This window comes from Natrix helvetica, assembly GCF_964273705.1.
Source record: "Natrix helvetica genome assembly, chromosome: 9".
Classification (NCBI taxonomy): Eukaryota; Metazoa; Chordata; class Lepidosauria; order Squamata; family Natricidae; genus Natrix; species Natrix helvetica.
In genome coordinates, this window is record NC_138560.1 from 12,503,452 (window position 1) to 12,524,244 (window position 20,793).

Sequence of the window (20,793 nt, forward strand, 5' to 3'; positions counted from 1 at the left end):
CTTGGATCATTTGAGATCATTTCCATTTGGTCTAAAAGATGATCAGCAAATGCATCTTTAGAAGCTTTCAGCCTGCTGGATCTAGAGGGGGAGAAGCACTACTGATTCTTTAGTTTGAAGTGGTCCCCTACCATTGACCGGTGGGAACTGGCCAGAAAGACATCATGACCTGCAGGGCTGTTATAGTGGCAAGAGCAAGATAGGATGAACATCATTTTCCGGACAAACAACTCTCCCTCTGGGCATCGAAATTCCACTTCCACCGTGCTGGTGATACGTGGCATACAAAAGCGATTGTCCGTACAGCTGCCACAGAATTTTGGCCGATAGGAGTGGATGCTGGTGCAGCCGGTGAACTCAAAGTTGATCGTCTCACGAGATTTAGGGTTTCGCCAGCACCTCTTCCCTCTCTGAAAAGAAAGAAGGATTACCGGCGTGCAAGTCCCTTGGATGGGTTCTGAGTTATCCCAGCCTTTTTTCATACCATCAAAACTATGACATATGACTTTGCATCAGAAGGAGAGAAGGATGGAGCTGCCCTCCCAGGCAGATCCAATGTCAGGCCTGCAGCCATCTTTTCTTTTGGATCTTTGGCCTGCCACCCTTTCTATTACTCTACTATGCATTTTCTATTGTGGGAACATGGGAGGGGGGACTGTACGGAATGAGATGCTATGTAGCCATAACAACATTCTTTCTAGAAAGCCAAGGTCATCCTTTGTCTCTGCACTTCTGCACCTGACCGGAACTGGATGGGTGGAACTGCCAGCATGGCAGTGGACCATGTGATGGACTTGTGGGTGTGCGGCAAGATCTTGAACTTTCAACTAGGTGGGGAAAATCGGGAAGCTTTCAGATTCAGGTTTTCCCAGATGTGCCAACATGGCTGTCTTAATAAATTGGAACTTTGAGCAATACTTTGCCTTGGACTCTGATTTACTTTTGGATGGTATTTGGAACCCTGACAACCAACTGTGAGGATTTAAGTACCAGAGATGATCAGAGATGAAAGCTGGATCTTTCAGTTTAAGGGACAGTGCTTTACAACAATCAAGTGGGCCCAGCAGAGATTATACGACCTGAGACTTCCCAGGAAACAACAACTGAATGAAAAATTGCTGGCGACCTTCTACTGCTACACTATAGAGAGTATCTTAATTTACTGCACCTATGTATGGTTTGCCAATTGCACAGTGGCAGATAGGATCATTGGTTGTCCTCTCCCCTCTTTGGAAGAGCTTTATAGCTCCTGCTATAAGTTCAAAACATTCTTAAGATCCATCTCATCTCATCTCATTTTTTGAACTATTACCATCTGGCAGACGGTACAGGATAATAAAAACAAGGACAAATAGGCTGAAAAACAGCTTTTATCCCAGGGCAGTTGAATTGCATTCTACTGTATAGTGCAATATTAATGCAGTATCAGGGGTTTTCAATTCAATTGTGTAGAACATGAAGGATGTGTGTTTTTGTTTTATTTTTTTAATAGTTTTTTTATGTATGATGTACACTGAAGATGGCATTTAGTTTAGTTGTACAGGGTACAATAAAGTAAACAACTTAAAAACAATGTGTGTGAGAACCTGGCCTTGTGTTTCTCCATCTGTGGATTTTGCCTGGACTACCCCGTCTATGTTCAAACTTTGGATAGAACTGGGATTATCAGTTCCATTGTGACCATCAGCACTAATTTCAGCTTCAGATAACTAACAACTTTGTGTCCCAAAGGTGCTTTTTCAGGAGGCATCTGGACTTTTTTCTTTGAAGACGTTTCGCTTCTCATCCAAGATGCTTCTTCAGAATTTTCAGAGCTGAAGAAGCTTCTTGGATGGGGTGAAACATATTCAAAGAAAAAAGTTCAGTTGCCTCCTGAAAAAGCACCTTTGGGACAACCATGACCTGGATGACTGAGAATCTCTACAGACTTTTAACAACTTTGTGAAATCTTTCTGGGTATGTAACACATCAGGGTTGCAACTGCAAAAGTTCATAAAATGTCTGGGGGATGGTGATATGCACTCAGCGGTGAAGTTCACACATTTTTAAGTGGCCTTGATTGAGAAGCACTGTTTTAAGGTGTTAGTTAGACTGATGCCAAACCAACAATTTTCACAATGATAGTTAATTTTTAAAAAACAGTGTTCTTTTGTGGAGCTCTCCAGGGTTCTGGAAATGCTTTATTTTTCAGTACCAGAAACCCGAAATGCCTTGACTACATATTATAGCTACCTGACCTTGGGACTACTTAACCAGCTCAGCCATTTGGGTTATTCTCAACCAAACACATTTTATGGGTTTATTATGAAAATAACATCTACACTGTGAGAATGTTATCTTGAATTATTAAGAGGAAAAGCAGGGCATAAATATGAAAAATACAATTCAGAACCACATTTTCTCTCAGCTCTACAGGTTTTTTTGTGCTACTTACAAAATGTTTATTATGCAAAAAAAACCCAAGCCCCAAGCCCATCACTCTCTGAAGGATCTTTCAGAATGGATCTCCAAAAAAAATATATTAAAACATACTAAAATATGTGCTCCAGCTTCCCCTTTGCTGGAGACGCTGGACAGAATGTCAGTACCTTGATGCTCTGATCCAAAGGAACGTTGCAGAATCGAACCAAGCACAGCCTGCTCTCTTTCTCCAATTGGCACTGAAGGTTATCATTGGTCACACGGGTAGAGATGCCCATCCCACAAGTCTTAGAACAGACACTCCATTCAGTGGTCTGCACCAAGCAGTTCACCTGAAGGTCATTCAGTGTCGACTTAAGCTTTAACTCAGGCTTGTGAGCAAATCTGTTCCTGTAAACTGAGATGGGCAAAAGAACTTCCATGAGCAAATTCTCAAGATTAAAAGTAAAAGAGGTGTGATTTCTTTATATCTATCATCTATCTATCTATCTATCTATCTATCTATCTATCTATCATCTATCTATCTATCTATCTATCATCTATCTATCTATCTGCTGGTCTTGTTGTATTCGGGTCTTTTCCTGTGTGTAAGATTGAGATTGTCTTGGCAACATTTCAGCGAGGTCCCACTTGCCATCTTCAGGCTGGGTTTTGGGCTTAAAGTGTGATCGGAGCTGCCGTCTTTCTATTAATCTTGGTGGGGTGTGTGTGGAGTGCTGGCTTTGTTTCAGTAAGTGGAATGATTGGTTGTGTGGTTGTATCATGATTGGTAGATTGGTGCTGATTGGTGCTGGCTGTGTGTTGTAACCGCCTGGGTGGTGGGTGGGGCTCGTTTTTTGGCTAGGGCTGGTTTCCAGCCTGGTGTATATATGGTGTGTGTGTGTGTGTGTGTGTATAATTTATTTATACATTTTCCATTAACATATATTGAACAGTGTATTGTCTGGGTCAGTTGCTTACATAATAAAGTTTTCCAAGCTCCTAATTTCTACTGCTATTATCCAACCATTTATAAAACAAATCCCATATTTGGAAATATTCTGTATCTTCCTTCTCTTTTATCTTTAATGTCAGTCTATCCATTTCTGTGCAACCAAATATTTTTTTAATTTTATTTTTTTTAAGAAGTGTGATTTTTTTTCCCACATAGCTTGCCTTGACCTCATTAAATTTTTCACTTGGCCAAGCTGGGGCAGCCCAAAAACATCTGAAAGGCACCAAGCTGAAGAAGACAGATTAAAAGACTTGGCTTCCATTGAATTAAATCCACACTCACTTTATCTCATCCTGAAATAATGCAACATATTGGAGGGGTGTGTTTTCAGAAAGATATCTATCTTAGGGCCAAGAGGGACAACATTAGAAATTAGTTACACGTATGGGAGATTGATCACTTATAGAGGAATTTTAAAGGATTGCCCAGCAAGAGATCAATACTGAAACATCTCTTTCTGAAAGAGATTGCTGGAGACCATGTTGTTCTATTCTAAAATGTTTAATGTCCATTATTAGTCACACAGGCTCTCCTCTCATTCCATCAATTCATTAGTTTAGGTGCAAGTAAGGTCTTAGTAAGGTTTTCTCAGAGGTGGCACCAAAAGGCAGGGATGTTACGATGTTTAAATCACTGGACAGCAGTAAACTTTGGTGTACCTGGATTACTTCTGTCTGTTTTGCTCTTCTTCGAAAGAGAAACTAGGTCTAGTTCACACATGCTGAGCTTTCATCTGACACCCATGTTTTAAGGAGTAAATACTAAGCGGTAAACCATGGTTCTTAAAGCTCTTGGCAGCCCACTTCAACCAAAAGTAAGAGTCTCTTAAAGCTCTTGGCAGCCCACTTCAACCAAAAGTAAGTCTCTTAAACTTTCTTCCCACAAACTATTGGAAGAGAACAGAATAAAATTACAGAAATCTTAGCAGCAGCTGAGAGGTTTCCATTATCGGGGTTCAATTCAGTATCTCGGCTAATTAAGAAAACTTCTTTTTCAGTCTTTGCTAAGATCTCTGTGAACTGATGAGAAAGCTGTTCTCTTAATAAATAAGAGTAGCATATCTGGGTGATCAGGATGTACATTTCTGACAGGCTCTGAACATATCATTGCAGCTCAACAGAGTTCACACAATCCATTCAACCACATCCAAGCAAATCACATTATACTGGGATCTTTAATATGATGCGGGAATTCAGCCAATAGTTTATAAACATTTTCTAACTGACAATCCTTTTTTTCTGTCGTCCAGTAGACTGCTTCTTTTGAAATCTTTAGACAGTTCTTGTTCTCCCCCCCCCCCCAAAGAATTTTTATTAGACAGTTCTTGTTCTTGAAGAGCTCATTTCAATTGCCCTTTTGGGGTGGTTTTTTTTGGGGGGGGGGGTTGGAAGGGGGTAGGCAGGTAAGCTCCTGGCTCTGTTTCAAGATTTTGTTTTAGTGTTTGTTGTTCAGCACAGTTTTCCTTCAACATTGCCCAGTCCTTTGAAATGAAGATAGGGGCCTGGACAGAAATTCTGGAAATTAGGCAGTAGAGAAGGGTAGAGGTGGGAAGAATATTTAGATTGAACAGCCAAGAAGTAGATGCAGAAAGAGATAAAAATTCTAGAGAGGACCATGAGAGGCAAGTCAAAAATAAAAGCATGGCAATTAAAGTATTGAAGCAGGCAAGAGATGACTGATAGATGATTTCTCCTTTTTGCTGTTGTTCTAATTTGCTTTGCTTTTCCTCTCTCTCTCTCTCTCTCTCTCCTTTCTTTCTTTCTTTATTTTTTTCGGTAGGTGACATGAGTAGAAGTTAGCCAGGATAGAAAGAAAATGGTTTTTTTTAGTAAAGGGTGACATGATTAAAAGTTAGAATAAGTGATAGAAATAAGAGAAAAGGGGAATATTAATATATACACTTTTATATAATAAAATAAGAGCAATAATAAGAGAAAACATGGAATAATTGAATAATGACAGACTGCAACTTAATATAAATACGTATTACTATTAGAAATATATACGTTGGTTGAAAGTAATAACTATGATTAATTCTATTAGTTTTATTTGTATTAGACCAGTGGTTCTCAACCTGTGGGTCGGGACCCCTTTGGGGGTTGAACGATCCTTTCACAGGGGTCGCCTAAGATCATCGGAAAACACATATTTTCGATGGTCTTAGGAACCGAGACACCAATTTTATGGTTGGGGGTCACCACATGAGGAACTGTATTAAAGGGTTGTGGCATTGGGAAGGTTGAGAACCACTGTATTAGACTGTGTGACACCCAGGTGCCACACTGTTCACACATTGATAAGTTTGTAAAAAAGTAAAAAACTTGGTGGGGGAGAAACATTGCCCAGTAAAATGACTACTATAGTTCTGCATGCAAAGAAGCCACTCAGTAATTTCTTATGACCCTCTCCCTTCTACCAATCTTAAGTGCATAAAACAATCTCATTCTCTCCTTCCTCAATACTATTGGGCTGCTCTTGACTTTCTCTTGATCCTTCATCCAAGATGAGTTCTACAGAGCCATAAGATCTACCTTTATTCAGCAATTACACCATCTCCTCTCTGTCCCCGTGCATAGTTCTCCCATCTCATCACCATACCTTTCCTGTAAGGGGTCTTTTGACTGCTTCCTTCACAGACCCACTCTCCTTCGCAACACTTGCTCTGCGCGTTTACCCAGTGGTGAAAGGAGCAATCGGGGGGAGGGAGACGTGCCCCATCAGGGCAAAGGGGAATGCAGCCAATGGACCCATCCATGCAGGTACATTTTAGCTGACAACTGGGCTGGAAGCTCTCTCCATTTAGATAGGTTTTTCCCATCAGGACACAGGAGGACCCTTCGTAAGCTAGAGGAGGAACACAAAGGTGTGTTTGTGAGCAAGGGTTTAACACAGAATATGTATGGTCCACATAAGCAACCATCACACTTAAATTGGGTGGCATTAAACAGAATGGAATAGGGACACGGTGGCTCAGTGACTAAGACGCTGAGCTTATCGTTCAGAAAGTTCGGCAGTTCGAATCCCTAGTGCCATATAACGGAATGAGCTCCCGTTACTTGTCCCAGCTTCTGCCAACCTAGCAGCTCGAAAGCATGTAAAAAAATGCAAGTAGAAAAATAGAAACCACCTTTGGTGGGCAGGTAACAGCGTTCCATGCGCCTTCGGCGTTTAGTCATGCCGGCCATATGATTACGGAGACGTTTTCGGACAGCGCTGGATCGTCGGCTTTGAAAGAGAAATGAGGATCGCCCTCTAGAGTCAGGAACGACTAGCACATGTGTGCGAGGGGAACCTTTATCTTAAATGGAATGGAAAGCTATGCATGTTTTATTATAAATATAGCCATATTTTCTACAAAAGCAGTCAAATGTCAGGAAATCCATCATTAATACCCGGACATTGCTCTTTGTTTTAGACAGTTTAATCATTTTTCCTCCCTCCCTTCTTTCTGCTTTCATTTTAATTACCATCCACTGAGTCTTCTGATATCTGTAACCTTTGGTATTTTCCAATCAAATGGCATGACATTTCCGGTGTATTAGTCCCCGGCTTGCCAAATTCCATGAAGATGTCAAAGGGTAGCCATTTTTAGTATACTGTGCTAAAGAATAGACACACAGACTGCCACTTATCTAAACAAAATAAAACTTACAATTTTATTAACATTCTCTCTTTTTGGCTACTCTTCATGACCTTTGAACGAACTAAAGTTCTCCTTCTTCCATGCAAAATAATGCTCCCACTACAGAGTAATAAAAACAAAAATAGATGCATTTCCATTCATTGAAGTTTCCATTGATTGGAAATGAATGAATGCTTGCTTTGGTTTGATTTGGTTCATTTGAATTTTTTCCCCTGAACAGTATGAATACACACTAAAGTCCTTGAAAAGAGATTAGTAAGTGTGTCCATGAAATCTTGGAACATAGAAATATGGCTTCGTAGAACCAATGAATTGGGAAATGTGCTGAACAGTATTTCCCAACTGAGATAATTTTGAGGTAGAATAGAATAACAGAGTTGGAAGGGACCTTGGAGCTCTTCTAGTCCAACCCCCTGCTTAGGCAGGAAAACCTACATCACTTTAGACAAATGGTTATCCAACATCTTCTTTAAAACCTCCAGTGTTGGAGAATTCACAACTTCTGGGGGCAGGTTGTTCCACTGATTATAGATATTGGACTTCAACTCCCAGAATCCCCCAGGCAGCATAGACACTACTAAGAATTCTGGAATTTTAAGATTTTCCAGGCTGGGAAACAACACTGTTGTCGATCATTCATATCAAGAGACCACACAAGAGATTATTTTAGCCTATTATCCATCTTAGTAAATTGGACAATGCTTTTACCCTTAAAGTGCAGATGAAATCTATCTTCTTATAAATCTATCTTCTATAATCTTCTTATAAAGAACAAGCTTTTTGTGGCCTCAGAGTATAGACGAGGGTCACTTAAACCATCAAATCCAGTTTTCTGCAAAAATCCAAATGAAGGCATCCAATCTCACTGAAGGGAACACACCAGTGCCCTCCACCATTGGTTCCACTAAACTGGTGCTAAGAAGCTTTTTCTGATGTTCAAAAAGGTCTGCCTTCCTGTAAATTGAGAAAATTATCCAGTCTTATATCTTGGGATGACAGAGAAGAAGGTTCTTCTGTGCAATATTCTTTCGAGGACTTGAACAACGCTATCATACCTTGCTTTCTACTGTATTCCTGTTTTTGAAAGCTAGACATAGCCAATTCCTTCACTCCCTCCTCCTTTGGCATGGTCTGTCTGTCTGTCTTTCTACCTGCTAATTCAGTCTAGCTAATTCAATCTAGCCTAGCCTAGCTCATACCCTCATACCAGAGGGCAGCGCCCAGAAGTAGGGCCTTCTCTGTAGTGGGCCCCACCCTTTGGAATGACCTCCCCCCAGACATCAGAACTACAACCGACCTTCGCTCCTTCCGTATGAAGCTGAAAACCTACCTGTTTCGACTAGCTGACCTGGCATAACTCTACAACCTCCCCAGCCCAGGGCATTTTTAATTGTAATTTTAGTTTTTAAGGGTCAATTTCACTGGGGTTTTAACTTTTTAAGTATTGTAACTTATTTATTTATTCTTACCTCCTCTATACGCTATATAATACCTTTGTACGTCGCCCCGAGTCCCTGTGGGGAGAGGGGGCGACTAATAAGTTCAAGTAATAAATAAATAAATAAATAAATAAATTGATGGAAAGGCGCTGTCCCTGTGACTCAGGAGAGGTGAAGACTGGGACACATGCTCCTTAGATGTTCCTTTTACAAAGAGATTAGGAAAAAACATGTTCTGCTATTAACTGTTAGGTATCCTGGCCATTCCGATACTACCTACCTTCAGTGGCTGCTTAAGGATGAACACTGCATAACTACAGCACAGGTGGCCAGATTCTGGGCAGCAGCACTAGGGATTCATTGCAAAAAATGTGTCTTCTCCACCATAGCAATGTTACTGTATTTTTCGGAGTATAAGACGCACCTTTTCCCCTCAAAAAAGAGGCTGAAAATCTGGGTGTGTCTTATACACTGAATACAGCATTTTTTGCCTCCTGAAACCTGACCCCTTCACCAAAATTGCTGTGCATAGCCTTTAGGAGGCTTTCAGGGTACTCCTGGGGGCTTGGGAGGGCAGAAATGAATCAAAAACAGGCCATTTTTTGCTCCTTTTTGCCCCATCCCCACCCCCCAGGAGCACTCTACAAGCCTCCTAAAGGCAATTCATGCCCTTTTTTGAAGAAAAAAAAAACCCAGGCCCGTTTCTGCAAAAAATGGGCCGTTTTTGGGAAGTCTGCAAAAACTTTTTTTTTTTAAATTTCCCTCTTCAAAATCTTGGCATGTCTTATATTCCGGTGCATCTTACATTCTGAAAAATACAGTATATAGCAGGGGTGGGGAACTGTGGCTCTTTTGCGACTTGTGGACTTCAACTCCCAGAATTCCTGAGGCAGCTATGTTGGTTCTGGAATTCTGGGAGTTGAAGTCCACAAGTCGCAAAAGAGCCACAGTTCCCCACCCCTGGTATATAGCAATTGTGGCAAACCTTTTGCACTGCTTAGTCACTTCTCTTTTAGCAGTGAACTACAATTAATTTTTAATTGTATACTTACTGAGCATTTTTATTTATTCTGGTGTAAGACTGTAATAAATTGACTGAGACTGAGTCTAGTCTAGTCTAACAAATAAAAACAGCAAGATGAAACAAAACAATTCCCACTAGGTGCCAGACCAACCATACAATTGGGGGAAAGCCCATATTTTCAAACATTACCTTTCTTCACTGCTAATTCCAAACTGATCCCCAGAAATGGGAGTAGTTGGGGGAACCAGCGCATATATTGAGTGGAGCAATTGCTATCCATGACATGCAAATTATGCTGTGGTAAAAGGAGAAGAAGAGGATCAAACTACTCACCTAAACAGATGCCACTGTCTTTCTGGGTTTGGGAAAAGTCACAGTAGAGCCCTTTGTGGTGATCACAAGGTCCCTGCAGCGAGCACCGCTCCCCAAGCTGCCGGGAACATACCCTGCAGCAACCACAGCCATCTCGCAAAAGACTGTTGCCAAGAGGGCAGGGGGGAGCTTGTGAGGGACACTGGCAAGGGTAGGAACATGCCTGAGATGCCACCTGGAAAAGAGACAGACCCTCAGTAGCGCATGAACAATTGCGAGCTCAAATCTTTTCTTTTTTCTTTTTCATTAAAATGCCAGTCGGACATGGCGTAAGAATTCCTATATGGCCGTGATGGCGAACTTATGGCCCGCCTGCCACAGGTGGAACGTGGGACACTCTCTGCAGGCACGTAAGCCATCGCCCCAGCTCAGCTCCACTGTGCATGAATGCACGCCTCCCACCAGCCAGCTGATTTTCGGATCTCTGCCGTGGATACGAGGGAGGTGGGGGGGGTCACAGGGGTGTGTGGCATGGCCCTCACATCCCATTTTTGGTCTCAGGAGGCTTCAGGGAGGCCTGCTAGGTCCAAAACAGGGCACGGGGGTTGGGGTTTGGGGTTTGTGCACACATGCACGGGGGCTTGGGAGGAGTTCAGGGGGGGCTCATGCGCACATGTGCGGGGGGTCGGGAGGAGTTCAGAGGGGTGCGTACATGTGCAGGGGTAGGGAGCGCGGGATGGTGGTGTCGTTTTAGCCATCCTTGCTATATGGCACATGATGTTCTGTTGCTGCCATCTACATCATCTGCAGGAGGAAACTGCTTTCAGCTCTTTTGGCTACAATAAGAAAATAAGAGGTAGAAGAGGTGGGACTCCAAGGTAGCCACAAGGAACATCACATTGGAGGGGATTCGTTGAGGAAGGGATTATGGAGGGCAGCACATGTTTAGAATAAGAAGCACTGGCATTTCTGAGATTCTAAAGACACAACTGAAATAAACACACATAGTTTTCTGCTTACATCAAAGCCGAACAACTAGTTCTAACATGCCGGCTGCTGAATTCTGGGAGTTGAAGTCCACAATGTTGGACACCTCTCTGCTCTAAGCACTTGAAGACTTGTTCTCTTCTTCATAGTAAGACACCCCGCTATTCTGACCTAGGCTTCCCAAGAACATGAAGAAAACACCTGGTCCCAACAAAAAAACCTTTTTTTTAATTTCCTGTGACTTCTGCTCATTCACATCCAGCAAAGTCTTTCAAGGGAGGATTTACAGTCACAGACCTTCTCTGGCATAGAGAGGTGCCAGGCCGATATCTGCAAACTTGCCAAGGAATCTCGGAGAATCAGGAACCAATTAATCAAACTAATTATCTCCTGCAAACCTTTTGCTCCTCTTTTATTTCCTCTGGGAGGAGCCATTCATTGTCCACCTGTGGCCTTACTCCCAAGTCAACCCCTGTTCTTTAGCTGGTCCCTTCATCTGGCAACTCTGCACATGCACATGCGCACACTGGGAACAGGCTCCAGCTGTTCGTCTGCCTCACTGATGTCTGACTCTGAAGGCAGCTGATAACTGGCATACGTCTCTAGCCCCCTCTCTGCCTCCGACACAGAGCCTTCCCTAGACTCCAGGACTGACCCATGTTCCTCCTCAACCTCCTCACTGTCTGAATCTGCTGCCAGCTCTGCTGGCTGCTGGTGGGCCACAACACTGCATTATAAAAAAAAAAACTTTTGAGAAGTCTACACTCTCCCATTTCCACTGCTATATCTTCATAGAAATACACAGTACGTACCCATCCAGGAACACGGGCCAATAAAAAGACGGTCAGAATAATGATTGCTCCGGAGTTGTTAAACATCCTGAACTCCCTGCTCTGGGCATCCCTCTTTGTTGCCTTCTGAACAGTAACGAATTCAAACTCATCTTTTAAATAGACTTCCGTGAGAGGGCTGGGACTTCAGCTGAGTGACAATCTGGAAGTTAGCCAAAGATTGAGCGCAGGAGAAATTTTTCTGAATTCCAGAGAATTCTTACTACTGGTGGAACTTGGCATGTCCACATAACACCACATTTATGCAGGAGTTTTTCGGGCACCGAACTGGTAGTAATGCCGGCAGGAACCCACCTCTGCTTCAGAAGTTGGGGGAGTTTCATCCCTGAAAGCTTTCAAGAAGAGACTGGACTGCCCTCTGTCAGAAATGGAGTAGGCAGGCTCTCCTGCTTGGGTAGGGTGGGGGTTGGACTAGATGACCTACAAGGTCCATAAGTTATAATTAATTATATAAGTATAAGTTATACATTAAGTTATGTTGGTGCATAAGCGCACCAGCGTGCCTGCCGTCCCTGTCCTAATATTTCTTTTTATTTGTATCCATTTCATGTTTCCAAAATCATGTTCATACATATACATGTTGTCTAATACATGCTTGATGAAATAAATAAATACATAAAAAATAACTAAGTATAAATAAGTATAAATAAATAAAAATAATAAAAATAATAAAAATAATAAAAATAATAAAAATAATAAAAAATTATAAATACATATATAAATAAATAAAATAAATAAAATAAATAAAATAAATAAAATAAATAAAATAAATAAAATAAATAAAATAAATAAAATAAATAAAATAAATAAAATAAATAAAATAAATAAATAAAATAAAATAAATAAAATAAATAAAATAAAATAACTGCGTATCTGAATGTATCTAAGGCAGAGCAGTGCCAGAGCTGAGCTGAGCAGAGCCCCCGGAGGACGGAGCGTTGCAGCGACTCCTCCACGCAGGCAGGGGCCGTTGTAGGTAGCGCCGCCGCCGCCGCTCCGGCCTTCTTCCGCCTCTCGCCGAGACGCGCGGGAGTGGGAGGGGGCAGAAAGCTCACGCCGAGGGAGAAAGCGAGGCGGGGGGCCGCGGAAGCGCGGTGAAGCGGCGGCGGCGGCGGCGGGGTCGAGCGGGGCAGGCTTCCCCGTCGCCCGCCCCTCGGCCCGGGCGCCCTGGGGCGGCGAGAGCAGCATGGCCGCCAGCCTGTGGATGGGAGACGTGAGTGGCGGCGGCGGCGGGTGGGTCGGGGGGCGCGGCTGGCTAAGACCCCCCCCCCCCGATTCAGAGAGGGCTGAGTGGCCGCTCTCCGGTCCTCTCCTCGGGGCGGGAGCCGAGGCTCTGCCGCCAGAGGGTCCCGCGCAGGCCGTCGCGGAAGCTGCTTATGTGAAGAAGACCCTCTTTGGGGGAGGGGGAGGATGAAGGAGGGGGGCTTAAAGGTGGGGGTCGCTGCCCTCCCGAGTGCAGAAGTGCCAGAAGTTTCCCCTCGCTGAGTGGGGGGGGGGTGTCTTGAGAAGGAATTAGAACCCCCCCCAAAAAAAACATTCGGACGGCCTCCCTCTGTTGGGAGGGGGGATTAAAGACCCCCCTCCCCAAAGTCCTGATTCTGCTCCCAGACGGAGACAGAGGGTGGGATTTTGATGGCTCCCACTGGCAGGGTTGCTTTGTACTTTGCTGGCTGGTCTTTAAGTGCTTTGGGTGGGGGGCTTTTGGGGTGGGGGGGTTGTAAGACCAGAGTCTTCTGCAAAGGTCATGTACTTATTTATATCCTTTCTTCAAAGAGTTTGCAGCTTCATCTCAGGAAGCTTGTTCTAATAACAGGTGTATTCCTGAATGGTGTTAGGTAGCTTCCTGCAGGCGAGAAAAGTCCAGCAGCATCTCTTAAATGGGACTTAATTATATTATTTTTGTTGTTGCTGTATTGTGGTACTCTTGTCTTATTTTTCTCCTCTCTTTTTCTCTCTCTAGCTGGAGCCCTATATGGATGAGAACTTCATTTCAAGAGCTTTTGCTACTATGGGACAACTAGTCCTGAGTGTGAAGATAATTCGGAATAGATTGACAGGGTATTGACTTGTTTTTTATTTATTGGCTGTTAATGTGTATATTCAGAATAGACTGATGGGGTTATTTGCTTGGTTTTTTTTTTTTAATTTCTTGGCTGTCGCTGTGTATATTCAGAATAGATTGCTTGTTTTTCATGTATTGGCTATTGATGTACATATATTTTGGTGAGAAGGAGAGGTTATTTTCAACCCATCTATAGATTGTGCAACTTGGATACGGCTTTAATTCTTAACCTTGTGCTAGTAGACCACAGTTTAACCATGCTTGATTGAATAAGACACTATATTGTAACTGCTATGTGACACATAAGCTATGGTATATTATGGTTCCTACTCCATATTAGGCTAAGATTAAACAAGCCATGTTGTGACTTTGGGGCATCTTGTAAAGTGAGCCCCTGTTAATGAACCCTATCTGGTTTGCCACAGGGACAAGATGCGATGCTTATCCAGAGTCAGTCCATTCGATCGGTCTTCTTTCACTGATCGATTGTAGCTCCCTCTCCTAGTCCTTTCTATGAAGGGGAGCGTCCCCAAAACTTTTCTGCCAAAATTGTTAAATCAATCAAGAGACAGATGCTCGTCAATGATTCCTTTTCAAGTGCATGTAATTTCAATCTGGTATCTTTATGAATGCCGCCTTAATTTGTCTTGAGAACATCACTCTGTAAACAGGTTGCCACTACTGGAAAAGCTGCCATCCTGGTCGCCATCTCTATGGCCTCTGTTGCAGAACATAATTTGACACGTTGTTTGAGATATGATTGCCAAGTCCTGATCTCTCACTTTGCAGTAAAGCAGAACATAAGAAGAATTATGCTGGATCAGACCAAAGGCCTATCTAGCCCAGCATTCTGTTCCCACAATGGCCAAGGGGATACCTCTGGGAAACTCATAAGCAGGACATGAGAGCAATAGCGCCCTCCTGCTAGTGTTTTCCAGCAACTGGGATTTGAGAGGCGTACTGCCTTGACACCGGAGGTAATATATAGCTATTGTGGCTAGTAAACATTGGTAGCATTATTCTCCACAACATTTTTCACTGACAGGCACAAACACAGGCAATGAATGACCTATTTCTCTCCTTCCAGGATTCCAGCAGGCTATTGCTTTGTAGAATTTGCTGATCTGGCCACAGCAGAAAAATGTTTACATAAAATCAACGGGAAGCCCCTTCCTGGTGCCACCCCTGTAAGTAAAGAAGCTCATCTGAAAAGCCAGTCTGAAATCCTAAACACACCTCCTTGTGAAGAAGCCCCACTTAAGTCGTTGGGATTTCTAAATCATAGGTTTCTCAGTCCAATCTGCAGGGAAAATACAGGGAGGTAGGGGTATTTGGTTATGTTCCCTACTTTGAATTATTTAATTTATGTATAAAAATAATAAAGGCAAGATATAAATAAATATTTTATCCCGCTTTCAGCTTTGGAAGCCATATTAACAATGGAAGCTTCCACGTTGCCACATTCTTGTGCTTGAGAAATTAGGAGGGGGAGATTTAGTAGAGGGAATGTAATTAGACAAAATAGCCGCCTTCTTTTCGGTCAAGGTCAGGGTATTCCTGCACCTGGAGGAGGAGTGGTTGAAGTGATGTCTCCAGTTGAGATGGATTGGGATTGGACCATGGGATGGTATGATGGGTGCAGGGGCTGAGTTTGAACTTTTGACTTACTGAGGAAAACTCAGTAAGGGTTTTCCCAGATGTTCCTGTATACCTACACTAATAAATGTGAGCTTTGAGAAAATGCCTGTCTCAGAGTTTTTAATTGGAGTTGGGTCCTTCTGGAAGACTGACACCTGCCTTTTATGTGTATTGGTCAACTCAAAGTGGCTTTCATGCCTAAACAGGATTAAGAGTCTCCTGAAAATCACTTTCATACCTAAGGTGGAACTAGAACTCACAGTCTCCTAATGGTTGGCTCAAAGTCACCTAGCAGGTTTTATGCCTAAAACGAGACTAGAACTTGCAGTCTCCTGGTTTCTAGTGCAGCATTTGTGCTGCACTAAATGATATTATGTGTTTGGGTCCATTAAATGATCAGAATAGTAAGGGAAGGTGTTTATCCCAGCTAGCGTGTTTCAGTCTGTACAAAAATATTCCAGTATTCCATATATGTGAGCTTTCTGTTCTCCACACATGAGTAGAACAGAAAGAGCTAAACCAAATCACCGTGTAGCAAAACTCAGTTACTTTTTAAAACTCTGTAATAGTTATTTCCCTTGAACTGTCACGTTTAAAATGTGTTTTTGCATCTTTACTTTGTATTTCAGACAAAGCGTTTTAAATTAAACTATGCCACATATGGGAAGCAACCTGATAACAGGTAAGCTAAACTCTTAAGAGAAGCATTTCCACGTTCTTATCTTTTGTGTGGTTCTTATCTTTTGTGTGATGTTCAGCTTAGTTTTCCCTAAGAAAATCCTGAAGGGTAATCCTCGTACAAGTCTCCCAAGCAGCAGCATTGTGCTAGTGGATGAAAATTCCCTGGCAGTGGTACAACACGTTTTTCCAGCTCATGTTGCTAACTCTGCTATTATCCAATGCAGTGGTTACTGGGGATGCATTTTACTCATTAACTTATAGCCTCAGCAATCACTTTCTTGGCTAAAGCAGCAAACAGGATTGTGGCACCTTTCAAAATCTGCAAACTATTAAGCTTCAGTAGCACCAACAGCCTGGATTCCAAAGAACTGGGCCCTTAGTTCATGCATGTTTTAGTCCATCGAAAAGGAATGCTATGCCAAAGCCATTTCGTTTCTCTAGGAAATTGATTGGATTTTCCAAACTGGGAAAAATGCTGACTAAGGAATGCTGGGAGTTGAAGTCCACATATATTAAAAGTTGCTAAGGTTGAGAAGTGATGCCCTGTATTTGGGTGGGGGTGGGATGGTGGAAACAGCAATGAACTTGGAGCTGTTTCTATTAACTGTAAAAGTATTTGGAGCCCTGTTCATGGTTTCTTCTTCTGGTATTATTAATGACTGTCATCCAGGGAAATGCTTAGGAACACGAAGATAGCTTCTACATCTTGTTATTAAAACTATTATCATTTAATGTTCAGAGATTAACTAAGATAGAGGACATAGTGAAACTTTCTATAATAAAACATAAGAAGGTAGGAACTTATGGCATATCAATGAAAGATGGTTGGAGTTCTGCTTATCACAGGAGAGCAGATGGTACAACACTCCTTGGTACCTCAGGCAGACAATCCCAGCTTACACTTACACTTACATTAAAAACTCTTAAAAGGTATTAATTTGTTTGGGGGAGGTATTTGCCTTAAAAAAATAACTTTTCAGCATATTTTTGACCCAAGCGTCTAAATAAATGTAGCCCCTTTTCCTTTACTTATATTTCTGAATAGGTAGATATTTGGAGTTATCAAGAGACAGGAGAATGAAAAATGAAATTAAGGAGTTGCTTAAAGCAGTGTTTCTTGACGTCGGCAACTTTAAGTTGTATGGACTTCAACTCCCAGAATTCTCCAGCAAGCGAAAACGCCGGCTGGGTAATTCTGGAAATTAAAGTACACCCACATTAAACTTGTTGAGGTTGAGAAACATGGACTTAAAAGTTTTGCTTAGATTGTACACAATTATAGGTTACAACTGTCATTGGTTTTAGAAAGAAGGAAACAAAACCTCCCACTGTGTTTTTAAAGTGTAAAATTAAGGCACACGACTTAGGTTTTAATCCATTTTTTGTCCCTATAGTTCCCCGTTTTTAACTACAGAGGGCACCATAGGCATTTATCTCCTACTTAACTAAACTCAGCAACTCTGGACTTACCAGATAAAATTCTCTTTTAAAAAAGGATGGTAGGACCTAACCTCCAGAAAAGCAAAACAAACTGGCCTCCAGCATCACCTTTATTTCCAAGAATGTCTCCGAGCAGGTTTTGAAAAGAGGTGGCTATAACAAACCGAGATGGTGTGGTTATTAAATATGATTGAATATTAAAGCTTTCTCAGTCTTTTGACTGGTTATATACCGCCATTTTAGGGCTGGGATATATTGAAGCTCTCTAATCATTCTGCAAAAATGCCACCACTGGTTTTCAATTCAATGCGCACACATACACTATTTGAAAGTTCCTGGCTGATCTAAAAATAATTCACAGATGCTAATTTTGAGTTTTGTTGACAGCTGCCTTTGGACAATTCCTATTCTTTCTCTATTTTTTCCCCACAGCCCAGAATATTCCCTGTTCGTTGGGGATCTTTCCCCTGATGTAGATGACGGGATGATATATGAATTTTTTGTAAAAGTATACCCATCATGTCGGGGTGGAAAAGTGGTCGTGGATCAGACGGGCGTTTCCAAGTAAGTTTTTCCAAAATGTGCTTTGCTTTATTTGCGCCTGTTTTGCAATGGAAGAAGGCTTTTATGACTTGTGGACTTCAACTCCCAGAATCCCTGAGCCAGCCATGCTCCACACCTCTGGTTTAGACTAACAGAACTCTTGCATGCCCATTTCTCATAGAGGGAATCTCGTCAGCCTTTATAAAATAAAGTTAAGCCTTCTAGAAGACAGTACTCCTGAAAATTTGTAGTGATGAAAAACTACTGTTGTTATAGTTCAAGACTAAAGGAAAAAAACATATTCTGAGAAGTCCTAGGAAAAGCCAAGACAAACCTTCATTTTAAATGTCACTAAATTTTAATGTAATAAATGTGATTCCTTAAACAGACATTTAGTCATTTCCCCTCTCTGTTATATCAAGAATAAGTTGAAAATCTCTGGGGACCTTGTCCCTGGTCTCATGGGAGTGTATATTCCTCTTTATACTCTTAATGAATGAAGCATACTAAATTAAGCACCACAATTTTTGGGGGGCAGAATGGTTCAGTAAAATGAGGTGGCAAACAAGTCAACAGCGCTTCAGAAAGTTCTGCTAGAGCTTCTTAGACGGTGCATGCTGCCCATGATCTGCATGATTGGGAATCTCCATAGACATCGTGCAAGCTGGCCTTCTCTTTTACCTTCCTGTTGCTTATTCTGTGTTTTTTCAGAGGCTATGGTTTTGTGAAATTCTCAGATGAACTGGAGCAAAAAAGAGCACTGGTAGAGTGCCAGGGAGCTGTCGGCCTTGGCTCTAAGCCGATACGCTTGAGCGTTGCCATACCAAAAGCGTAAGTATAGACGGAAGGTGTGCTTAATTCAGCAGTTCCACTTGTTTGGGTCATACACTGGGAGTGTGCCCTTATGTTGGAAGCCATGATTCCACTTATGTTGGAAGCCATGATTCCACATTTAGCACTTCCTAAAATGATTCAGATAAGTACATTAATTTAAGGGTGGATTCCTTGGAGAGGCACCCTATAAGCTTGACTGAAAGCCTTAGTACAGGGGTGTCCAAACTTGGGAACTTTAAGACTTGTGGACTTCAATTTCCAGAATTCCCCAGCCAGCTATGCTGGCTGGGGAATTCTGGGAGTTGAAGTCCACAAGTCTTAAAGTTCCCAAGTTTGGACACCCCTGCCTTAGTAGAAATTTAGGTAACTTGTGGGCCTCCAGGTGTTATCAAACTCCCAAACAATGCCAGCCAACCTGGTCTAATGCGGAAGATGCTGCGAGCTATAATTCAGTCCATGTGGAGTGTCACAGCTTCCCTATTCCTAATACAATGACACACAGTGAATAAAGCTGCCACAAACACTACTCAGCAGAATACAGTTATGATTCACTATATAACCTGTGACCCATTGAATCATTGTTTCAGTAATATTTCCCTACCTAAACATATAAACAGAACGACCACAGGTGGACAAAAAAAAGCAACGGGAGCAAGTTCTGACTTCCTACCAGCTTCCCCACTGACTTTGCTTGTGAGAAGCTGGTAAGGAGCACAACTTCACCAGCACAACTGGTCTGAAGATCCTTGAAATTTCTTTTCCTTTGGAGTCATGAATCCCAGATTTTGGATACAAACTTTTACGCTAGCCCATTTGAGGTACCTTGATTCAATAAATCGTTTGCCTTACAATTCACCATTTTACCCAATTGAAGGTGACACAAACAGAGACTTTTAGTAGTATATATAGCTGACGGCCTTGGAATGAAATGAGTATAATTTTAGGAATTTTGTCATAGATTAAATTTTGTTCGGAAATGTTGCAGAGTTCTTGTCATTGACTTTCTCTTCCTTCTCAACTCTTGTTTCTTTTCCAAGTAATCGGCTGAAGATGGTGGAGTACAATCAGATGTACAACTATAACTATAGCCAGTACTACCAACAATATCAGAACTACTATGCCCATTGGGGATATGATCAAAACACCGGCAGTTACAGCTACAGCTACCCACAATATGGCTACACACAGAACACCATGCAGGTGAGAGTAAAGATTTCTAGGCGTTATCAAAACTCCAGTCCTTATGCTATGTAAGTCCTGTAAAGCTTTGTGTTAAATGCTTCTAAATAAACAATTTTTGATTCCTTTATAATTTGTAATTCTCACTATTGCAGACATATGAAGAAGTGGGTGAAGATGCATTAGAAGGTAAGGTTTCCTATCATAATTCCTCGTTAGAAGTAGAAATTACGTTTCTTTCTAATTTGCCAATTCAAACCAAATCAGTTCTGGGCCAGCAGAAAGCTTTTGGAAAGATTGAAATATTGAATACTCTAGATGTATTATAATTAAATATATTTGCTAATCCAAGCAAATATTTGCATTTACAAATGTAGAGCTGGTAGTGGGAAGAAAACCACAGTTTCTTTACATTTAATTTGGTCAAAAGTGTGCTTTTTATATGCTATGTCATCCGTGCATGGTGACGGAGTGATTAGAATGCTTGTTAACTCTGCCTGCTGTCAGGAGTTCGATCCTGAACCGCTCAAGGTTGACTCATCCTTCCATCTTTCCAAGGTCGGCAAAACGAGGACGCAGATTGTTGGGGAAAATACGCTGATTCTATAAACCGTTTAGAGAGGGCTGTAAAGCACTGTGAAGCGGTATATAAGTCTAAGTGTTATTGCTATATGTATGTAACTCTCCTAAGACTATGTTCCAAAAGGTTTGAGAAGCAAAGTTTTATAGATTTTTGTTCTCTCAA

At 41.9% G+C, this 20,793-nt stretch overlaps 2 protein-coding genes across 2 annotated transcripts in view; one reads left to right on the forward strand and one right to left on the reverse strand.

Annotated features, from left to right (window-relative positions):
• LOC309396520 (CCN family member 2-like) lies at positions 1 to 12,859 on the reverse strand (the record flags this gene model as incomplete). The annotated part of the gene is made up of 6 exons (XM_081961678.1): positions 1 to 410; positions 2,589 to 2,818; positions 6,014 to 6,259; positions 9,855 to 10,068; positions 11,966 to 12,003; positions 12,538 to 12,859. 6 exons carry the CDS (start codon positions 12,857 to 12,859, stop codon positions 99 to 101), a joined length of 1,362 nt encoding a protein of 453 aa, XP_081817804.1. The 3' UTR covers positions 1 to 98.
• TRNAU1AP (tRNA selenocysteine 1 associated protein 1) overlaps positions 12,692 to 20,793 on the forward strand; it is a 17,347-nt gene continuing 9,245 nt past the window's right edge. The window contains exons 1-8 of the mRNA XM_081962492.1: positions 12,692 to 12,884; positions 13,632 to 13,729; positions 14,821 to 14,920; positions 16,001 to 16,053; positions 17,925 to 18,056; positions 18,747 to 18,866; positions 19,907 to 20,069; positions 20,204 to 20,237. Of these exons, the coding sequence (XP_081818618.1) occupies positions 12,858 to 12,884; positions 13,632 to 13,729; positions 14,821 to 14,920; positions 16,001 to 16,053; positions 17,925 to 18,056; positions 18,747 to 18,866; positions 19,907 to 20,069; positions 20,204 to 20,237 (727 nt within the window). The 5' untranslated portion in view covers positions 12,692 to 12,857. The remainder of the gene's footprint in view (positions 12,885 to 13,631; positions 13,730 to 14,820; positions 14,921 to 16,000; positions 16,054 to 17,924; positions 18,057 to 18,746; positions 18,867 to 19,906; positions 20,070 to 20,203; positions 20,238 to 20,793) is intronic.